This window comes from Cynara cardunculus (genome assembly GCF_001531365.2).
Source record: "Cynara cardunculus var. scolymus isolate 2C chromosome LG 14, CcrdV1, whole genome shotgun sequence".
Lineage (NCBI taxonomy): Eukaryota > Viridiplantae > Streptophyta > Magnoliopsida > Asterales > Asteraceae > Cynara > Cynara cardunculus.
In genome coordinates this window covers 748,567-765,202 of record NC_037541.1, presented here as the reverse complement: position 1 = coordinate 765,202, position 16,636 = coordinate 748,567, and the positions used below count along the sequence as shown (strand labels likewise).

The 16,636-nt window shown below is 32.4% G+C and overlaps 1 protein-coding gene across 2 annotated transcripts; it reads left to right on the top strand.

Moving 5' to 3' along the window:
• Positions 1-6,797: 6,797 nt before the first annotated feature.
• On the top strand, positions 6,798-14,841 carry LOC112526508 (secretory carrier-associated membrane protein 2-like). 2 transcript variants are annotated; one of them, XM_025136811.1, is made up of 14 exons: positions 6,798-6,916; positions 7,015-7,086; positions 8,576-8,641; positions 9,033-9,137; positions 9,633-9,695; positions 10,517-10,550; positions 10,723-10,845; positions 11,068-11,130; positions 11,242-11,335; positions 11,730-11,775; positions 12,425-12,492; positions 13,046-13,094; positions 13,646-13,711; positions 14,523-14,841. In XM_025136811.1, the coding sequence occupies exons 2-14, from the start codon at positions 7,027-7,029 to the stop codon at positions 14,607-14,609; spliced, it is 924 nt and encodes a 307-aa protein (XP_024992579.1). In that variant the 5' UTR covers positions 6,798-6,916; positions 7,015-7,026; the 3' UTR covers positions 14,610-14,841. The 2 variants fall into 2 exon arrangements, with proteins under 2 accessions (XP_024992579.1, XP_024992580.1); XM_025136812.1 differs by having other exon boundaries at positions 6,805-6,916; positions 7,018-7,086.
• Positions 14,842-16,636: the final 1,795 nt, after the last annotated feature.

The following is a 16,636-nucleotide window of genomic DNA, read 5'->3' as shown; positions in this document are numbered from 1 at the left end:
TATTAGCAAACATTAAATTAATTAGACTATTAATCTTCTTTAGTTACACTCAGTTTTCTTTATTTCTTATAATTAACGAATATATAAATAATCATTATATTTAGAAACTCACTTATATAAATGAAATTATGATTAATATGTATAAGTCTATTTACATAATAGTTGAATATAATAATASTATATTTACTAAATGACCAAAAACACGAGTTTCAATYATTTTTTAGTACAACATAATAAGAAAKACAAGATTAACCGAGGTTGTTCAAACAAGCATAAGACAACTAAAAGGTATTACCGTAGCAACTTGGTTATGGATTTTCAGTTTATGGAGGGTAGTATGGGACTCGTAGTCGGGGAGAAAATTACMCGTTTGATTGAATACGCGAAGTTGRGATCATAAAAGTTAGTTGAGAAATTGTGAAATTGGATTTTATCGACAATGCAACTCTCGTACTTTGCCAATGTATAACTCACAAACTGTAAGTTGTAATAARCTCGTATCTTGCAACCACTTTTATGAAGGGTCGAAAGTCATTTATGACTCTAATTGGCTCGAAACAGTGTGTTTTCGAGGTTGTTTACATCGTATTTGGGATTAATTTGTTTTTTTTGTAAAAATTCGTATAAAATATATGGATAATCAAAATGAGGTGGGTAAATTCATATATCAAAGGTAATACTGATTCTTATTAATTTAATATATAAATGTGATCATCAATTCATTTAACTAACTTCAATAATTTAAAAAAAAATTATCGTCATCGCGCAACGCGCGATGTCAAACACTAGTGGCTGTATAATTTTGAAGAAGAGGATTTTATATCGCTGCAAAAATGATTATAGTTTTGAGAATTTTTCAATTTTGCTCCTTATAGTTTGAAAAAGCGTCATTTAGATCCCAGATGTATTACAAAATGACAATACAGTCCTTCAAGTTATGTTGTTGGTTGGTGAGAGATTGCCATTTCTAGAAGCATGAACACTTTTTGTCCCAAATGTGTCAAGAGAGGATCTTTCTGTGTATAATCTTACATAATCTTTAATTTTCTCGGTTCTGGTACTTAGATCAATAAGACAATGCTAAGATATAATCTAACACATGAAAATCGTAAAATACTTTGATATAAACAAAACCAAACAAACTTGGTGAGTCTCACTTGGATGTCAATACAGGCTGAGTTTAGGGTTCTGACACCTTGTCTTGGCAATTAGAGATATACATGACTCAGCCTTTTTCAGATCCGGAATTGAGGCTTTCAAGCCTGTTTTTCAGTAAGCAAAAAAGACTGGGTTTTTTAGGCTATGTTTGGGCTTAGGGTTGAAAAAAACTTGATTGAGCCTTTTCAGACTAGGATTTTCGGGCTTTTGGGTCAGGTTTTAATCGGGTTTTGGAAGAAAAAATTGTTGCCCTGGTCAAACTTTACGGTCAAGCCTGGGCTCAGGTTTCCTAGGCTCTCGCTTAGACTTTTTTTGTGCAATCTCTATTTCAATTACATGTGTCATCCTTAAGTTTGTCATGTCTCATGTTGTTGAATGCGACAAAATCAGGGACATTGGTTTCTTGCTAAAGTTAAACAAATTCATGTACATATGTAACCATAGTTTATTCCAAAGATCAAGTCCTTGTGACGCACCAAGTATACCAAAAACATAGAGCCGGCAACTGTCACTCGATTACTTAAAAATAGAATGATTTGAGCTTTATTCTATTATTAATGGTAATATATATATATATATACACACACACACACGTATGTATATATATATATATAGGATTGGGTTCACGTGAGACAGGATTGTTTTCTTGAGACACGTGAAACATGATTTTTTACACTTGAAACTTCACAACTAAATGTTGTAAAGGTGAAAAAATGCCGAATCTTTAACCTTCACAATGTTTTTGCTGTGAAGTTTCAAGTATAAAAATTGTGTCTCACGTATCTCACGAAAACAACTTTGTCTCACATGATCACAAGTCTCTCTCTCTCTCTCTCTATATATATATATATATATATGTGTGTGTGTGTGTGTGAGAGAGAGAGAGAGAGAGAGAAATGGGTCAACGAATCGGAAGTCTCTCGATATGTATTCAAATGCTTACAAACTACTAGTTCATTTGTCATTGTTGAATAATGAACTATCTTAGTGAAAACATGAGGAAGTTTCTACAACCAAATATCGAGTTCAAATCCGAACCTGCCCCACTTTTGCCCCCACAACGCCACAATTCACCTTCCCGTGATGGTCGTGGGATTGGTCCACTGGAGCTACTTTGGAGGGTACCGTAAACATATTTGATACATTAGTAACTTGTAAAAATTGAAGATGGACACAAAATGTTGGTGAATCAACCGAAACATGTCTTGACTTGAACCCATTTTAACATAGCTCGTTAACCAACCCTCCTGGGTAACCCATTTTGTTAGATTCAAGCAAAATAAAAACAAACTAAAAGTTTGGGATAGAAAATGCAACTACATTGATAAATCAAGGGCCAAATTTGTCATTTACCCAAAATATTATATTAGAAAACATGGCCTCCGTAGACTCAACTAATAAAGTCAGTCAATGGCTAAAAAGTCTTGGTCGTATTTACTTCTTTAAAAAGTACATGTTTGGTCCTTGTAGTATCAAGGAATGTAACTTTTTCACCATTAGAAAACAATATAGAGTAAATTACGCTTTTCATCCCCGTGGTTTGTTAAAAATTGCAGATTTTCCCCATTTTTTTGAAATCTCAATATTTGTTTCTATGGTTTGTAATTCATTTCTATTTTCGTCTATAAGATCAAAACACTACTCTTAAGTATAAAGGACTAAAATAGAAATGAATTGTAAATCATAGGGGTGAAAAAGCAATAAATTTTAAATTACAAGGACAAAAAAGTAATATATCATAAACCATAGGAATAAAAATTGTAGTTTTAAAACCATAAAGATGAAAATAAAAAATTTCAACAAACTACAACTAAAAACGTAATTTACTCAATAATATATTTAGTCAATATATAATATCATCTATACTATATTATAAAACATTTGACAAAAACTTTTAAAAATCATTTTTTATTCATGAAATACTATTTATTGATGCATATTACTTAAAATTCAAGATTACAAGTAATTTTGCATAAATACAACTTATTAAAGTTATGATAAACATTCATTTTAAATATTAAAAAATCTGAATTATAATCAAGATAATTATTGAGTTCTAACGGAATGCTTAATTATTATTTTTATAAAAAATTATATTATTAAACCAAAAATAAATTACTTTGTTATTAAATCTAAATTAACGTATAATAAAAAATTGAATTAAAAAGTTAAACCAAAAAACGAGAACCATTAAATAGTTACTTTGATACTAATATCGGTTTATTTTTTTCAATTTTCTATGCTATCTTCAAATTTATACTTCACTCAAAAATAAAAACATTATGGTTTTCTCAAAACCACATAAAATCATATTATATCGATAGAAAATAATAAAAACTAAATATTAAAATGGATATTTATTTTGCTGCATTACACAAGTTTCCTTCTAAAATTTAATCATTTTTGTTTACATTTTGGTTTCTAATCGTTGGAACTTGGCTTTACATGTGAGAAACTAGTCCCACGTGGGAACCTCATGGAAATATATCCATCTAATAAACATGAACCCTTATCAAAACTTTCTTAATAAATCAAACATAAGGAGCTGATAAGAGTTTTTTTTTTATAGAAAACTGGAAGGATACTCACACAATGTAGCGAGATACATCTTAATTTTAATATTTTATTTTATTATTTATTTCAGTAAATGTTATAATATATGATCTTATGTGATTTTGAAAAATAGATGATGTCTTTTATTTTTGAATAAAATATAAAATTGCAAATATCATAAAAAATTGATAAAAATATATCAATATTACTATCAAATTAACTATTTAAAAAAATCCTTATTTTTTGTGCAATTTTTTAATTCAATTTTTTTGTTATGGTTTAATTTAGGTTCAATAATGAAGTAATTTATATTTGGTTTAATAATATAATTTTTTTATAAAAATGATAATTAATTATTCTGTTAGAACTCGATAATAATCCTAATTATATTTTAGAATTTTTATATCTTAAAATGTAAAGATAATAATTAATTATTTTGTTATAACTCGATAATTATCCTAATTATATTTTAGAATTTTTATATTTTAAAATGAGATATTTATCATTTATTTGATTATGTTTATCCGCAATTTGTTACACAAATTCAAACATAAAGCTTTAATAAGGGTACTTATGCATAATTTACTTGTAATCTTGAATCTTAAGTAATGTGCATCAATATACAGTACTTCATGCATAAAAAATGGTTTTAAGAGTTTTTGTCAAATGCTTCATAATATAGTATAGATAAACAAGGCCTTAATATTCATCAAATCATTGGAAATATAAGGTTTTACGTATTTATCTATTTTATTAATTTGATATACAACTATGTATTATAATCGTTAAAACACACTTAATTTTGTATTCTCCTTTTTCAACTGGTTCGTTACATGTTACTTATTGAGGCCCTGTCATGTTGCTGATAATTATAAATTGTATTTATAACGGGGAAGAGCGGAAACTAGTAACATATCATTGTCACCCAGATGACAATGATTGATGATTCAACTGATCATCAATATTGTGATCAATATCAATGTAAATACTGTGTTCATTGTTCTTTGATGTTCAGACTGAAACAAGCATGTATAAGTGTTAATCACCAGTTTGTTGATTACTAAATGCATTAACAAAGCATATATCGACATTTGATATACGCTATTTGACTATGCATGCGGGTTTTTTCCCAGTACCCTTCCATCAGGGGGCATAGCGACGTCAATTCTATCATACCCGATGGAGAAATTTTATATTGATTTATGTTAGTACTACTATGTAATACATAACATACACGACATCCATTATGTTTACTGTGTGCAAGTTGCCCAATATGATACGTGTAGATAGCAGAAACAGACAATAGAAAAACAATTGCTATAAGTTTAGCAAAGAGGTATGAGTTTCGCTCGAGCAAGACTCCCAATTAGGGTGGTAGATTACTTAAAAGTTTTTCGGATTATTCAATGATGTATAGTCATTTTAAGGTGACATTTTGGTTGGAGGTATCGAGGAGTAATGAACGAGAACGGTAATGATAATGAAAAATGTGGTTTGATTTCATATTATATAATGGGCTTGTTACCCATTTTCGGTAAGAGGTTGTTTGACAATTGCTGAATGATTTGGTGCAGAATGATTAAGTGGTCATAATGGTTAAGAGATTCTCATGATATAGTGCAAAATGAAATATAATTGTTCGGTAATTGTCTACAATGGAATTAGGGCGCTGAATGGTTAAGAGAGATTTATGATGGAAAACCATTCAAAGGGTTTTAGAATCATTAAAAGACAATTTTTTTTTTTGCCAAACAAGATTCATTTTTTAATTAAACTATTAAGAGGTAAACAAACAACCCCTAAGTCTTTCACCAAGAATCAGTATAGAATGTGTATGTTATTGTTATGCATTTTGTATTATTTAATAAATATCCCGACATTAGAAAAATGGGTTGTGGTATAAATAATAAGGGGTATCTAAACGTACATTTTTAAATTGATCATAACCACGTATTATCCAAAATCATAGAAAAGGAAAAAACATTCTTTTATATTTTTATCGTCTTATTTATATGTACTGTCTGGATTATCTTATAATCTATACTATATTATAATGTATTTAACAAAAACTCTTAAAAATCACTTTTTATGCGTAAAGTACTGTTTATTAATACATATTACTTAAAACTCAAAATTGCAAGTAGATTGTGCGTAGGTACAACTTATTAAAGCTCCATATCTAAATTCGTGTAACTAACTACAGATAAACATAATCAAATACAGGATAAACATCTTATTTTAAATATAAAAAATCTAAAATATAATTAGAATAATCATTAAGTTATAACATAATACTTAATTATTATATTTATAAAATATTATATTATTAAACCAAAAATAAGTTATTTTGTTATTAAACTTAAATTAAATTATAATAAAAAAATAAATTAAAAAATTACATAAAAAATGAGAACTTTTAAATAGTTGATTTGATATTAACATTGATATATTTTTTTTTTCAAATTTATATTTTATTAAAAAATAAAATCATTAATGTTTTCTTAAAAACACATAAAATCGTATTATAACATCAACAGAGACAAATAATAAAATAAAACACTAAAATCGAGATGTGTCTCGCTGCATTGCGCGAGTACTTTTCTAGTTATCTTTAATATTTATACAATTATCTTAAATTTTAATATAATTATATATATTTACAGATAATACCATGTAATTATTATAATTACACATATTATTTCAGAATCATTCTCCAAAGTTAATTTTAATAATCTACATGATTTACTTGGGTTTACATACTTTTTGGCAGTATTTATGAGTGACACATGTCGTGGGGACATGATAATTAACAGTCTCTATAGTTTGTAATTTATTGTTATTTTTGTTCTTATGATTTACAATTTATTATTGTTTTAGTCCCTATGGTTCAATTCTTTGCTGTTTTGATAGTAAAAAAATAATTTAGAAACAAAAAAAACAATAAATTACAAGATATAAGGATAAAAATCACAAATTTTAAACTACATGGACGAAAATTGAAATTATTAACAAACAATAGGGATGAAAATCGTAATTTACGCTACAAAGATAAATCCAAAAGAAAAGTTAAAAGAAACGAATAGAAAAAAGGGAGAAGGTGCAACAAAACCAAACGAGACGTCGTCCATTGCAAACCTTCTCTCCATCTTTGACCACCACAGCAGCTCGTAGACAAATCCAGTCTCTCTCTACTTGTTTCACACAGGTTCTTCCATTTTTGCTCAGGATTCAAGCTTTTTGTTGTTCATATCTTCCTTCTCATTTCACAGATCACTTATTGTTGTATTTAATTTCTGTATCTAGAAGTCGGTGTTAATGGCTGGTCGTTTTGATCCTAATCCTTTTGACGAGGGAGATGAAGTTAATCCATTCGCTGTAAGTTATAAAATTTACTTCCAATTACATGGATGAGTTTGAATCATTTGTATTTTGTTTGAGTAGATGATATGATTGTTAACTTCATACTGTTTAGGCTTCAATCTAGGGTTTGATTTGCTACTTTACTTGCTTAATCAGCAAGCTGTGTATCTTCTTTGATGAACTTGGCTTCTGATTTTGTGAAATGTGTTTATTTTTATTTTTTTCGTTGACCTAAATTGTGGATCTGTTTTTCGTTCTAATTTATGTTTACGTGCATAAGCGTGCTCTCACGAAGTTGTTTAATTCCAATATAACTATTGTGCGTATGTTATGGAGCTACTTTGAGAGATTGACTCGTCTGTTGGCTACAAATGGTATTTTAGCTGTCATACAATTTTAAGTATTGTAGATGATTAACCATTGTTTATTCTCGTGATTAGCGGAGGTTCTTATCTTTTTTGCTTTTACAAAGTTTGATTGGAGAAAGTTGAAAATTATTACTAAAAATTTCCCTAATCGACTGTTGGTTGCTTATAAGATCACAAATCACATGTAGATAGTAGTAATCTTAGAATTATAAATCAAAGAGACAGTTATTCCACCGGACAATAATTCCACAGTTGTTGATAGGATTCTTTTTATAGAATATGTGAATTTGATGGTACGCACGTTAAAAAAGACAGAGCTCCATTTGTACAAGGTGTAAAAAACATCATGCTAACTGCCTAACTGTTGCAACAGTTTTCTTAAAAAACTTTGATCTTGAGTTTTAGTCTAATCAGGCTTTGTAGGTTGGTCATCTTGTTGATGATGTACAAGAAGCCAGTACTTATAGTGACACAAATGGGAATTCTGTATCCTGTCCACATGAAGTAGGTGAAACTGTAGATTATACACATCCATGCCATTTTGTTGTGGAAAAGGGTTTGCGCTACCTTCCAGAGCACCCCCACCATACCAACGCCCATCATGGCTAATGGGGGAGGTAAAACTGCCGTGTCCAAGGGCAGTGTGGGTGGGTCCAGATTTGAACTTGAGATTTTGTTGTGAAAGCTCCACCCCTTTTCCGCCCAGACAATTCAGCAGGGACTCCGCGGCATGTTGTTGCCACTTCAGCTTCTTGTGAGGGACGGGGTATGGGCATAATGATCCAAATTGTCGTTTACCATTTTACCCCTCTTTTGGTCTGGCATATGCCTTCAAATTTTGATGGCAGTTAGATTTAGTTGAATATCAGGTGCAGATTTGTTGGAAGAATCAAGTTTGCATGCATCACATACATGGAAGAGTGAAAGACACTGTTGTGACAAGAATGTGGTTTGATGAGTTTGCATGGTGGAGAGGCACTGAAGAATTTAGACAGAAAGCACTGACCTCATCAAAACTTTATGCATAAAATAGTTCGGATGTGCACATTAAAGATAAACTCATATGGTGTCCTATTTATGTTATTCTGCCTATAATAAGTTAATGCTTATGTGAAATGATATGTTCCCATAAACAGGATCAAGGAGCTGGGGGTAAAGGAGCTGGCAAGACAAATTATACTGGAGGTTCATTCTACACGACAGTAAGTATAAGGCCTTCTTGTTTGTTTCTGTTACTTATGACCATCTTGATAACCAAGGTTTTCATGTTAGTTCAACAAATGTTAAATTGAAATGTGTTGCTCGAGTATCTTCATATTATCAAAGTACGGTTGGTTCATACTTGTGCATGGTTTATGCATGTGATAGTCATATATGCTCTTTTGATGCATGATGTAATATGCAGTTATGTATTTGGTGGCACCTTTTACATGCATTTGTTACTCTTTTTCTTTATGATTTTGTTTTCATTCAATCCATTGTCATTTATTTTTCCAACAACTTTTCTTATATATGGAGGTTCTGGTTTACGACTACATGGGTACCTGAAATTCTTTTTCTTCACATTTGTTGTGTTTTGACTGGGTATTGCAGAGTGTTCCTTCTGCTACGAACTCTCGACTATCACCTCTTCCTCACGAACCTGCAGATTTCTATGACAGGAGCGCCCCAGTTGACATCCCTCTTGATTCAGCTGCAGTAAGTCAACAGTCGGATCTTATTAAATTTACTCTAGTATCCTCTAAAACGTGAACTGGAACTAGGAGGTCGAGTGACCTTCTAATTCTCAATCGCCAAAATAGGGATTAAGTAAGACGTGTAAGCGGAAGGATAAGTGGGTTCATTGTAACATATGAAATAGAGTTATTCTTTTTATTTATGTTAACACATGAAAATTGAAAATTTGATACTACATTTTTGTTCAACTACTTCTCTAAATAACCAAAATCATTGTTTAATTTACTTTTTGAAATGTTTAATTCGAAGATTAGTGGTTAATTGAAGCAATGGGGACACTTTATGCCTAGGGATTCAATTAAGTGGCCTACTAATAAAGCGGTGTTGAGAACACTCAATATCTAGGTGGCCAATTAAACAGCCCTAAGTGGGGTTTTGTGGAACACTGCTTCATCTCTTGCATGACTTCTGCTTCTTTTAATCAACTACTTTTATTCTGTATGGTCACTTTTGAAGGATTTGAAGAAGAAAGAGAGAGAGTTGCAATCCAGGGAAGCTGATTTGAGGAAGAGGGAAGAGGTACTTTTCAAGAAATGTTGTCTGCATTTATGCCTGTCTTAATGTGAATGTAGTATGTAAAAGGCCGCTCTACCCACTGGGATAGAGGACAGGTTTGCGTAGATTCCACCCCCAGACCCTGCCTTTGAGTGGGATCTACTGAAATCATTTGATTTAGTTTGGTTTATGATGTGAACATAATGTTAGGATTTATATTCACACTATAATTGTTGCGTGGAAAGATAAATCAAAGACAAAGCAGTTATGTGGTTCAACAGTTTGTCTACATTCATGGTCTTTGCTAGGGTTTTTATTATATCTGGTCTGAAGTACACACAAAGAGGCTTATACCATTTATAAGGAAAAAGTTCAAATGAAGAAGGATAATATACATGTTGTCTCTTAGCTGCCCAGAATAACTGTTTTCTGACAAAGTAGTCTTCCAGTGTATAGTCTAACTCAGGCCCCAGTTCGTGGCACTAAGCTTGGGTTTTAATATTCTTTTGTTGATTTAATAAACCAGTGTTAGATTAAAATTGATCAATTTGTAAATTAATCTAATTTTCTTTTGATGTTTTTTCTCAATGGGTTTTCTGTGCTTATGTTGTTGATTTCATGTTGACAATGCTCCCAACGCAAATCACTGCAGCCTTCATTATGGAAGTGATTTTCATATAGAACTTCACTTATTATACATTTTGAAGTTTAAGTTGCAAGTATAATGAACTTGCATTTCAGATTGTATTTGTTACATTTAATTTCTCCTGTGATAGTAAATTTGCTGTTTAGAGGAATCTACCTCCCGAAAAAGCTAGTAATTATTTGACTAATGCTATACACAGATAGTAAAACGGAAAGAAGAAGCAGCTGCACGAGGTATGTTCTGTGCATTTATTATTATCCAGATTGTCAGTTGCAATTCTTATCAAGTAAAACTGGAAATGATCACCATTATTTGAAACAAGTTAACCTAAAATGAAAAATGGGTGCAATTAGAAGTTCATATCGGCAATGGACATTGATAACTAATTGAGCCCCCTGTATGCAGCTGGTATTGTTCTTGAGGAGAAAAATTGGCCGCCAATTTTTCCCATTATTCATCATGATATTGCAAATGAGATCCCGATTCATCTACAGAAATTGCAATATGTTGCATTCACAACATACTTGGGTATGCTTTTATTCTCTTATCAAACCAATGATATTTTCCTGTTTCTGTGTACACGAGAATTTCATGAGATCAATCAATAGGATGTCTTCTCACACCATATCGATGGGACCCACTAAATAGCCCGTACAAATTGGATCCAAGCTCTGTATAAATTTATAATTCACAACTTCAGGATATCTAAAGCAAGCCCCCTCTAATAAAATACTATTTTTTTATGAGCAGGATTAGTTCTCTGTCTTCTGTGGAATATTATAGCCACAACAACAGCTTGGATTAAAGGAGAAGGTTTGTGCTGATGGGCTTCTGCTGTAAACTTTTAAGTTCATAACATCTGTTATTTTTCTTACCATTGGGACAGTTGAGAAATTATTCTTACTCAAAATTTTCTTCTACTAGACCCGAAGATCTGGTTTCTTGCTCTAATCTACTTCATCTCGGGAGTTCCACTTGCCTACGTGTTGTGGTACCGGCCTCTTTATCGTGCATTTAGGTAAATGCCTAGTCTACCCCAATCTTGCTTAAATACTGTCTACGCGTTGCAACAGCTCCCCCCCTCCTTTTAAGTTTGTGGGTCCGGTTTATATAGGATGGAGAAATAAATATGTAATAGTGGGTGTCATTTACTTGTTGCGAGCAGAAACTAAATGGGATCCACAAAATGGAGAACTTGCAACGGGGAGAAATGAGATAAACAAAAAGAATTCTATTCGTCCGTTGTTTAGGTCATTTGGGTTTTATTTAGATGAAATAAATATGTGATGGTGGGTACATAACTTGATTTGAATTTAGAACTAAAATAAGATCCTTAAAATCGGACAACATAACAAAATGGTATAAGCAAATGGAATCTTACTCATTCTCTTACATTGCAAATCATATTGCAGGAGTGAAAGTGCATTGAAGTTCACTTGGTTCTTCATATTTTACTTGGTAAGATTCTTGTGTCATTGGCATATTACTCCTTCCGTCTCAAAATAAGGGGCCGTTTACGCAAACGCTTACCCAGTTTACGCAAACACTTACCCAGTAAGCACTTACTGTTAGGAGTCAACACTCTTAACTTACTTGACCGGTAAGATTGTAGTCCATCAAAATGGTATCATATGCAACAATTTGCCCAATAAGCGCTTACTGGGTAAGGGTCGTCATCCTCATTTACCGGGTAAGACTTTCCATCCTTATCGTCGCTTTTACCGGGTAAGATTCTCAACCCTTACCATGTTCATCCTGTAAGGTAAATGACCCCGTAAGCTCTTACAGGTAAGCGTTTCGTAAACGGCCAGTGTCCACATTTCTGTTTTAGTTTGTCCAAAAATAAGTATCTATACCACAATAAGCATCCTCTTTCAAAAGTAAGCGTGTACTTTCCAATTCTACCCTTAATTATGACATAGAGAAATTCATCTCTCTCTCTCTATTTTACTAGGGTAAAATGTTATAATTAAAAATTGTAATAGTTACACGTATTTATAAAGTTGTTTGCTTTTTTTGGACATTTTTATTTTGGGACGGATGGAGAGTATTGTTTCGCTATTATATATCTTTATAGATGGTGCCTAATTCTTTTTGGTGCCTGTAGGTTCATATAGGCTTCGTCATCTTTGCTGCAGTTGCCCCTCCCGTTGTCTTCAAAGGAAAATCTCTTGCGTGAGTTCCTCATCCTGCTTGCACTTTTTCATTTCTTCCGGGGTCCGCGTACATATTACCCCCGACCCTACTTTGTGTTATATTTACCAGGTTCATTTGTTTGGTTTCTAATTGCAATATGACACCCGCCTGCAGTTCTGACATTCCTAAACCAATTCAAATCGATCCAATCTTGTTAGCTTTGGTTCAGCTTGATTTGGTTCCATGGTTTATATGGTTTGTTCCCCCAAATAAATTGAACTATATCAGTATATAGCATTACAAGAAGATGCGTGTTGCTTTTATTTATTATAAATGCTATCGAATATTTTAATTAATTAACGGTTTTAATACAAGAACAATCAATTAGAACTTGATTTAATACCAATGATACTACTCGGCTCGACCTGGTTCTACAGCTGAAAATTTGAAACCATGAGCCAAACAGAACGGTACGAAACCAGGACCGGACTGCTATTATAAAACCAAATCGTAGTTATCCGTTTGATTATGTCGAGAGTCATACACGCATGTGTTTCATCTAGGTTTAACATTTCTCCTTCCTTTTCCACAGCGGAATTCTACCAGCAGTTGACCTTGTAGGCAAGCACGCTTTGGTTGGGGTAAGTTTTCTTGCATTATGTCAATTTTGGTAGGGCAAAATGTATCAAAATGCAACTAAACTTGTCTTGGTTCCTATTTGGTGTAAAAAGAATTTTATTTCTCAGTTGATGTAACTGATTTCAAAATTTTATATTTAATGTAACAAAGTTTTTAACTTTCCTATTTTTTTTTACCCATTTTGACCGGTAAACTGCTGATCTTGCTCTTGTAAAATTTGGTTATGAGAATGTTAACTGTCAAGTTTATCGTCCACTTTGGCGTAACCTTTTCGAAAACGTATCATAAACGGGTATCCATGTGATCAATTGTTACAAAATCAGTAGGCTTTGAAATATATTTCACAAAAGGGTATCGATGTCATCAAATGTTACAAGGTCAGCAGGTTACCAGTCAAAATGGTTACAAAATAGGAAATTTTTTAACTTCGTTAACAAATTCTTCGTTACACTAAATTGGAACCAAGAACTTGGTTGCATTTTGATGAATTTTTTCCCATTTTGGTAATCTTCTCTTGAAGTATGCTAATTAAGGGCTTTTTTTGTTGTTGTAGATTTTCTATTTTGTAGGATTTGGGTTGTTCTGTCTCGAGTCGCTGCTCAGCATCTGGGTTATTCAGGTCAGTTTCTTATTCACTTTTTTTTGGTCGTATAATATTGCGTTTGACTTGATACCTGATAAAATAAAGATAAAATAGAATTCACTATATATTAGTTGGATGCCTGAAAAACCTTATGGTAAATGAAATAACAGTCAGACCAAAATCTGTATGTTGATTATTTGTAACAATGGCTACGAGCAAAAATTTATAAGGGAAAGTTACAATAAGAAACAAGCTTTTAAAATAGCGTGTGTTTGGTAAGCAGGACAGGACGGAACAAAATCGTCGTCCCACGTTTGGCACGGCATTAGGCCGGGACAAGATAGGACCGAGTAGGACAAATTTTTTTGTTCCACCAAAATAGGTGGAACAAAAAATCAGGGAGATGAGGACAAGATTGGGAAATTACTAAACTGCCCATGTCAAATTGGAACCCTAAAACCTTCCGCAATTCTTTCACCCACCTACCTCAATCTTCAGTCCTGTCCAGACGCTCGTCTGCATACCAAATGCACCCTAAAATGATGAGATTTGAGCTCCAAAGTTGTGGAAAAAGGTTTGCGCTAGCCTCTAGAGCGCCCCACGGACATCATGGGAGGTAACTTACGGTGTCCTAGGGTGGGCGGGGACAGATTTCAACCTAAATCCTTTCCACTAGGACAATTCAACGGGAACTCGAGGACCAAACTTGATAACAAATTGACAACTGGGCAAGTTTGCAATTTCATCTTGAAAATTTAGCGAAAAGAGAACATTAGAAATTCATGCTACCATTTAGTCGAAATACTAGAAAGGTTCTGAGCTCGTTATCGTATTCCTTGTTATGCAGCAAGTATACATGTATTTCCGTGGAAGTGGCAAAGCAGCAGAGATGAGACGTGAAGTTGCTAGAGGCGCCGTAAGGGCAGCAGTATGACAGGACCTGCAAACGTTCGCTATAAATCACCTGACGCACGAGTTCTCCGGTGGTCGGTTCGGGGGCAACCACGATGTTAATTCTAAAAAGCTTGTTTTTTGGGAATGTTTTTTTTTCTTAATATTATGGAAGAATTTTTATATGATGCAAAAGTATAGAAAGATGGCAACATTTGGTAGATTACCTCTGTAAATCTTGTGTTATATGATACCTTGATTGTTCATGTTTTTTTCCACAAAATATTGGTTATGTTTGTTTCTTGGCATTTCGTTTTAGTTTTTATTTAGTGTAACGATGGTTTTTTCCTCTTCAAATTAGTATAAACAGTAACGGGTTCGAGATTTTTACCAAACGAGTGCACACATTTAAGGTGTCATGAAGACTGTAAAGTCGTCTGATGCGTTTTTAGTTGAAATCTACCTTTACGAGGGACTTTTTCAAGCTTTTTGGTTGATCTTGAGGGATTTTTTTTTTCGGGTTTTTTGGTTGATGTCTTGTGGATTTTTAAATATCCAAGAGCACCGATTAGAGTTTAGTGCTCACTTTTCATACCCTAAAAAGAAATTATACTTACGAAAATTGGTTGAACGGGTGTATGGGACTCTGTTGGGACGTTGTAGGTTTACCCCCAAGTCTAACAAATATTCAATCCTACTATTTTGTTTCCATTTTGATTGGTAATACGTTGATCTTGTAACTATAGATGATATGGATGTTAAGTATATCTGTGTGTAAACTTGGATTATTTTAGATAGGTTATTTTTACCTTGTCTATTTCCGCAAACAATCTGATGATCAGTTATGTTTTCAAATTAAGATGAATCACTTTTGGGACCGTGCTTGGCCCTTTTACATCCCTTTCTATACGATTTGTTTTCTAACGATCCATGGCATAATTTAAAATCTTGCATAATTTGGTCCTCGTGTCGTTCAAAGTTTTAACATCGTCTCATGTTATCTTTAATCATGTATAACAATAGGAGTTCGAGCATATTTCATTCCATGGAACATCTATTTAAATTCCAGATAAAATTGTGTATCCTTACATCACAAATTCACAATCCCTCGTAAGGTTTTGATTAACAAAACGCTTCTGCAATTAATGAGATCTATCAAATGAATTAAAATACGAGAGAATTACAAGTTCCAGTGGATTTGAGGTAAGAACCGTATTGTTGTCATGATTGGTTGCTTCTCTGATATTCATAACATGATTGCATGATCATTAAGTCGATAAAATAGTTAAACGTGTCTTCTCTTATCTGGTAAGTGATAACCCTCACTTACCAGATAAGATTCTCACTTAGAAAAATGATAATAATAAGATCGTTGGTAAAAACCATCATTTCTTACTGGGTAAGCGTCTCTTATCCGATTAAATACAATAAGTGTATAATTAACCGGTAATAAGCCGTAAGTGTTTAGTAAACACTACCTTAACCAATTTTTGGGTCTTCGTGCCCATTGTGGAAAAAATGGAGAGAAAAAACTGATCAAGAGATTTGCAAATAAGGATGGAAATGGGACAGGTAATGTATCCCTCGTCCTCGACTCCAGTTTAAGTCGTAGTCCCTGACCTCGACACCGACTAATCCTTGTAGGGTTTGGGAGAAGAAATCACAATGGGTATCCATTTAGCAAAAAATAAAAAAAAAGTGTTTTTAAAATAAAAATTATAATGAGAAAATCAAATATATTACTTATATAATTATGAAGATAGATTAATATCTATACTATATAATAAGACATTTAATAAAAATTCTTAAAAACCATTTGCATGAAATATTGTTTATTAATGCATATTACTTATAATTCAAGATTACAAGTAACTTGTGCGTAGATACAACTTATTAAAGATTCATGTTTGAATTCGTGTAACCAACTGCAGATAAACATAATTAAATACAAGATAAACATCTTATTTTAAATATAAAAAATCTAAAATAAAATTAGGATAATTATTAAGTTCTAACAAAATATTTAATTATTATCTTTAAAAAAATTATATTATTAAACCAAAAATAAAA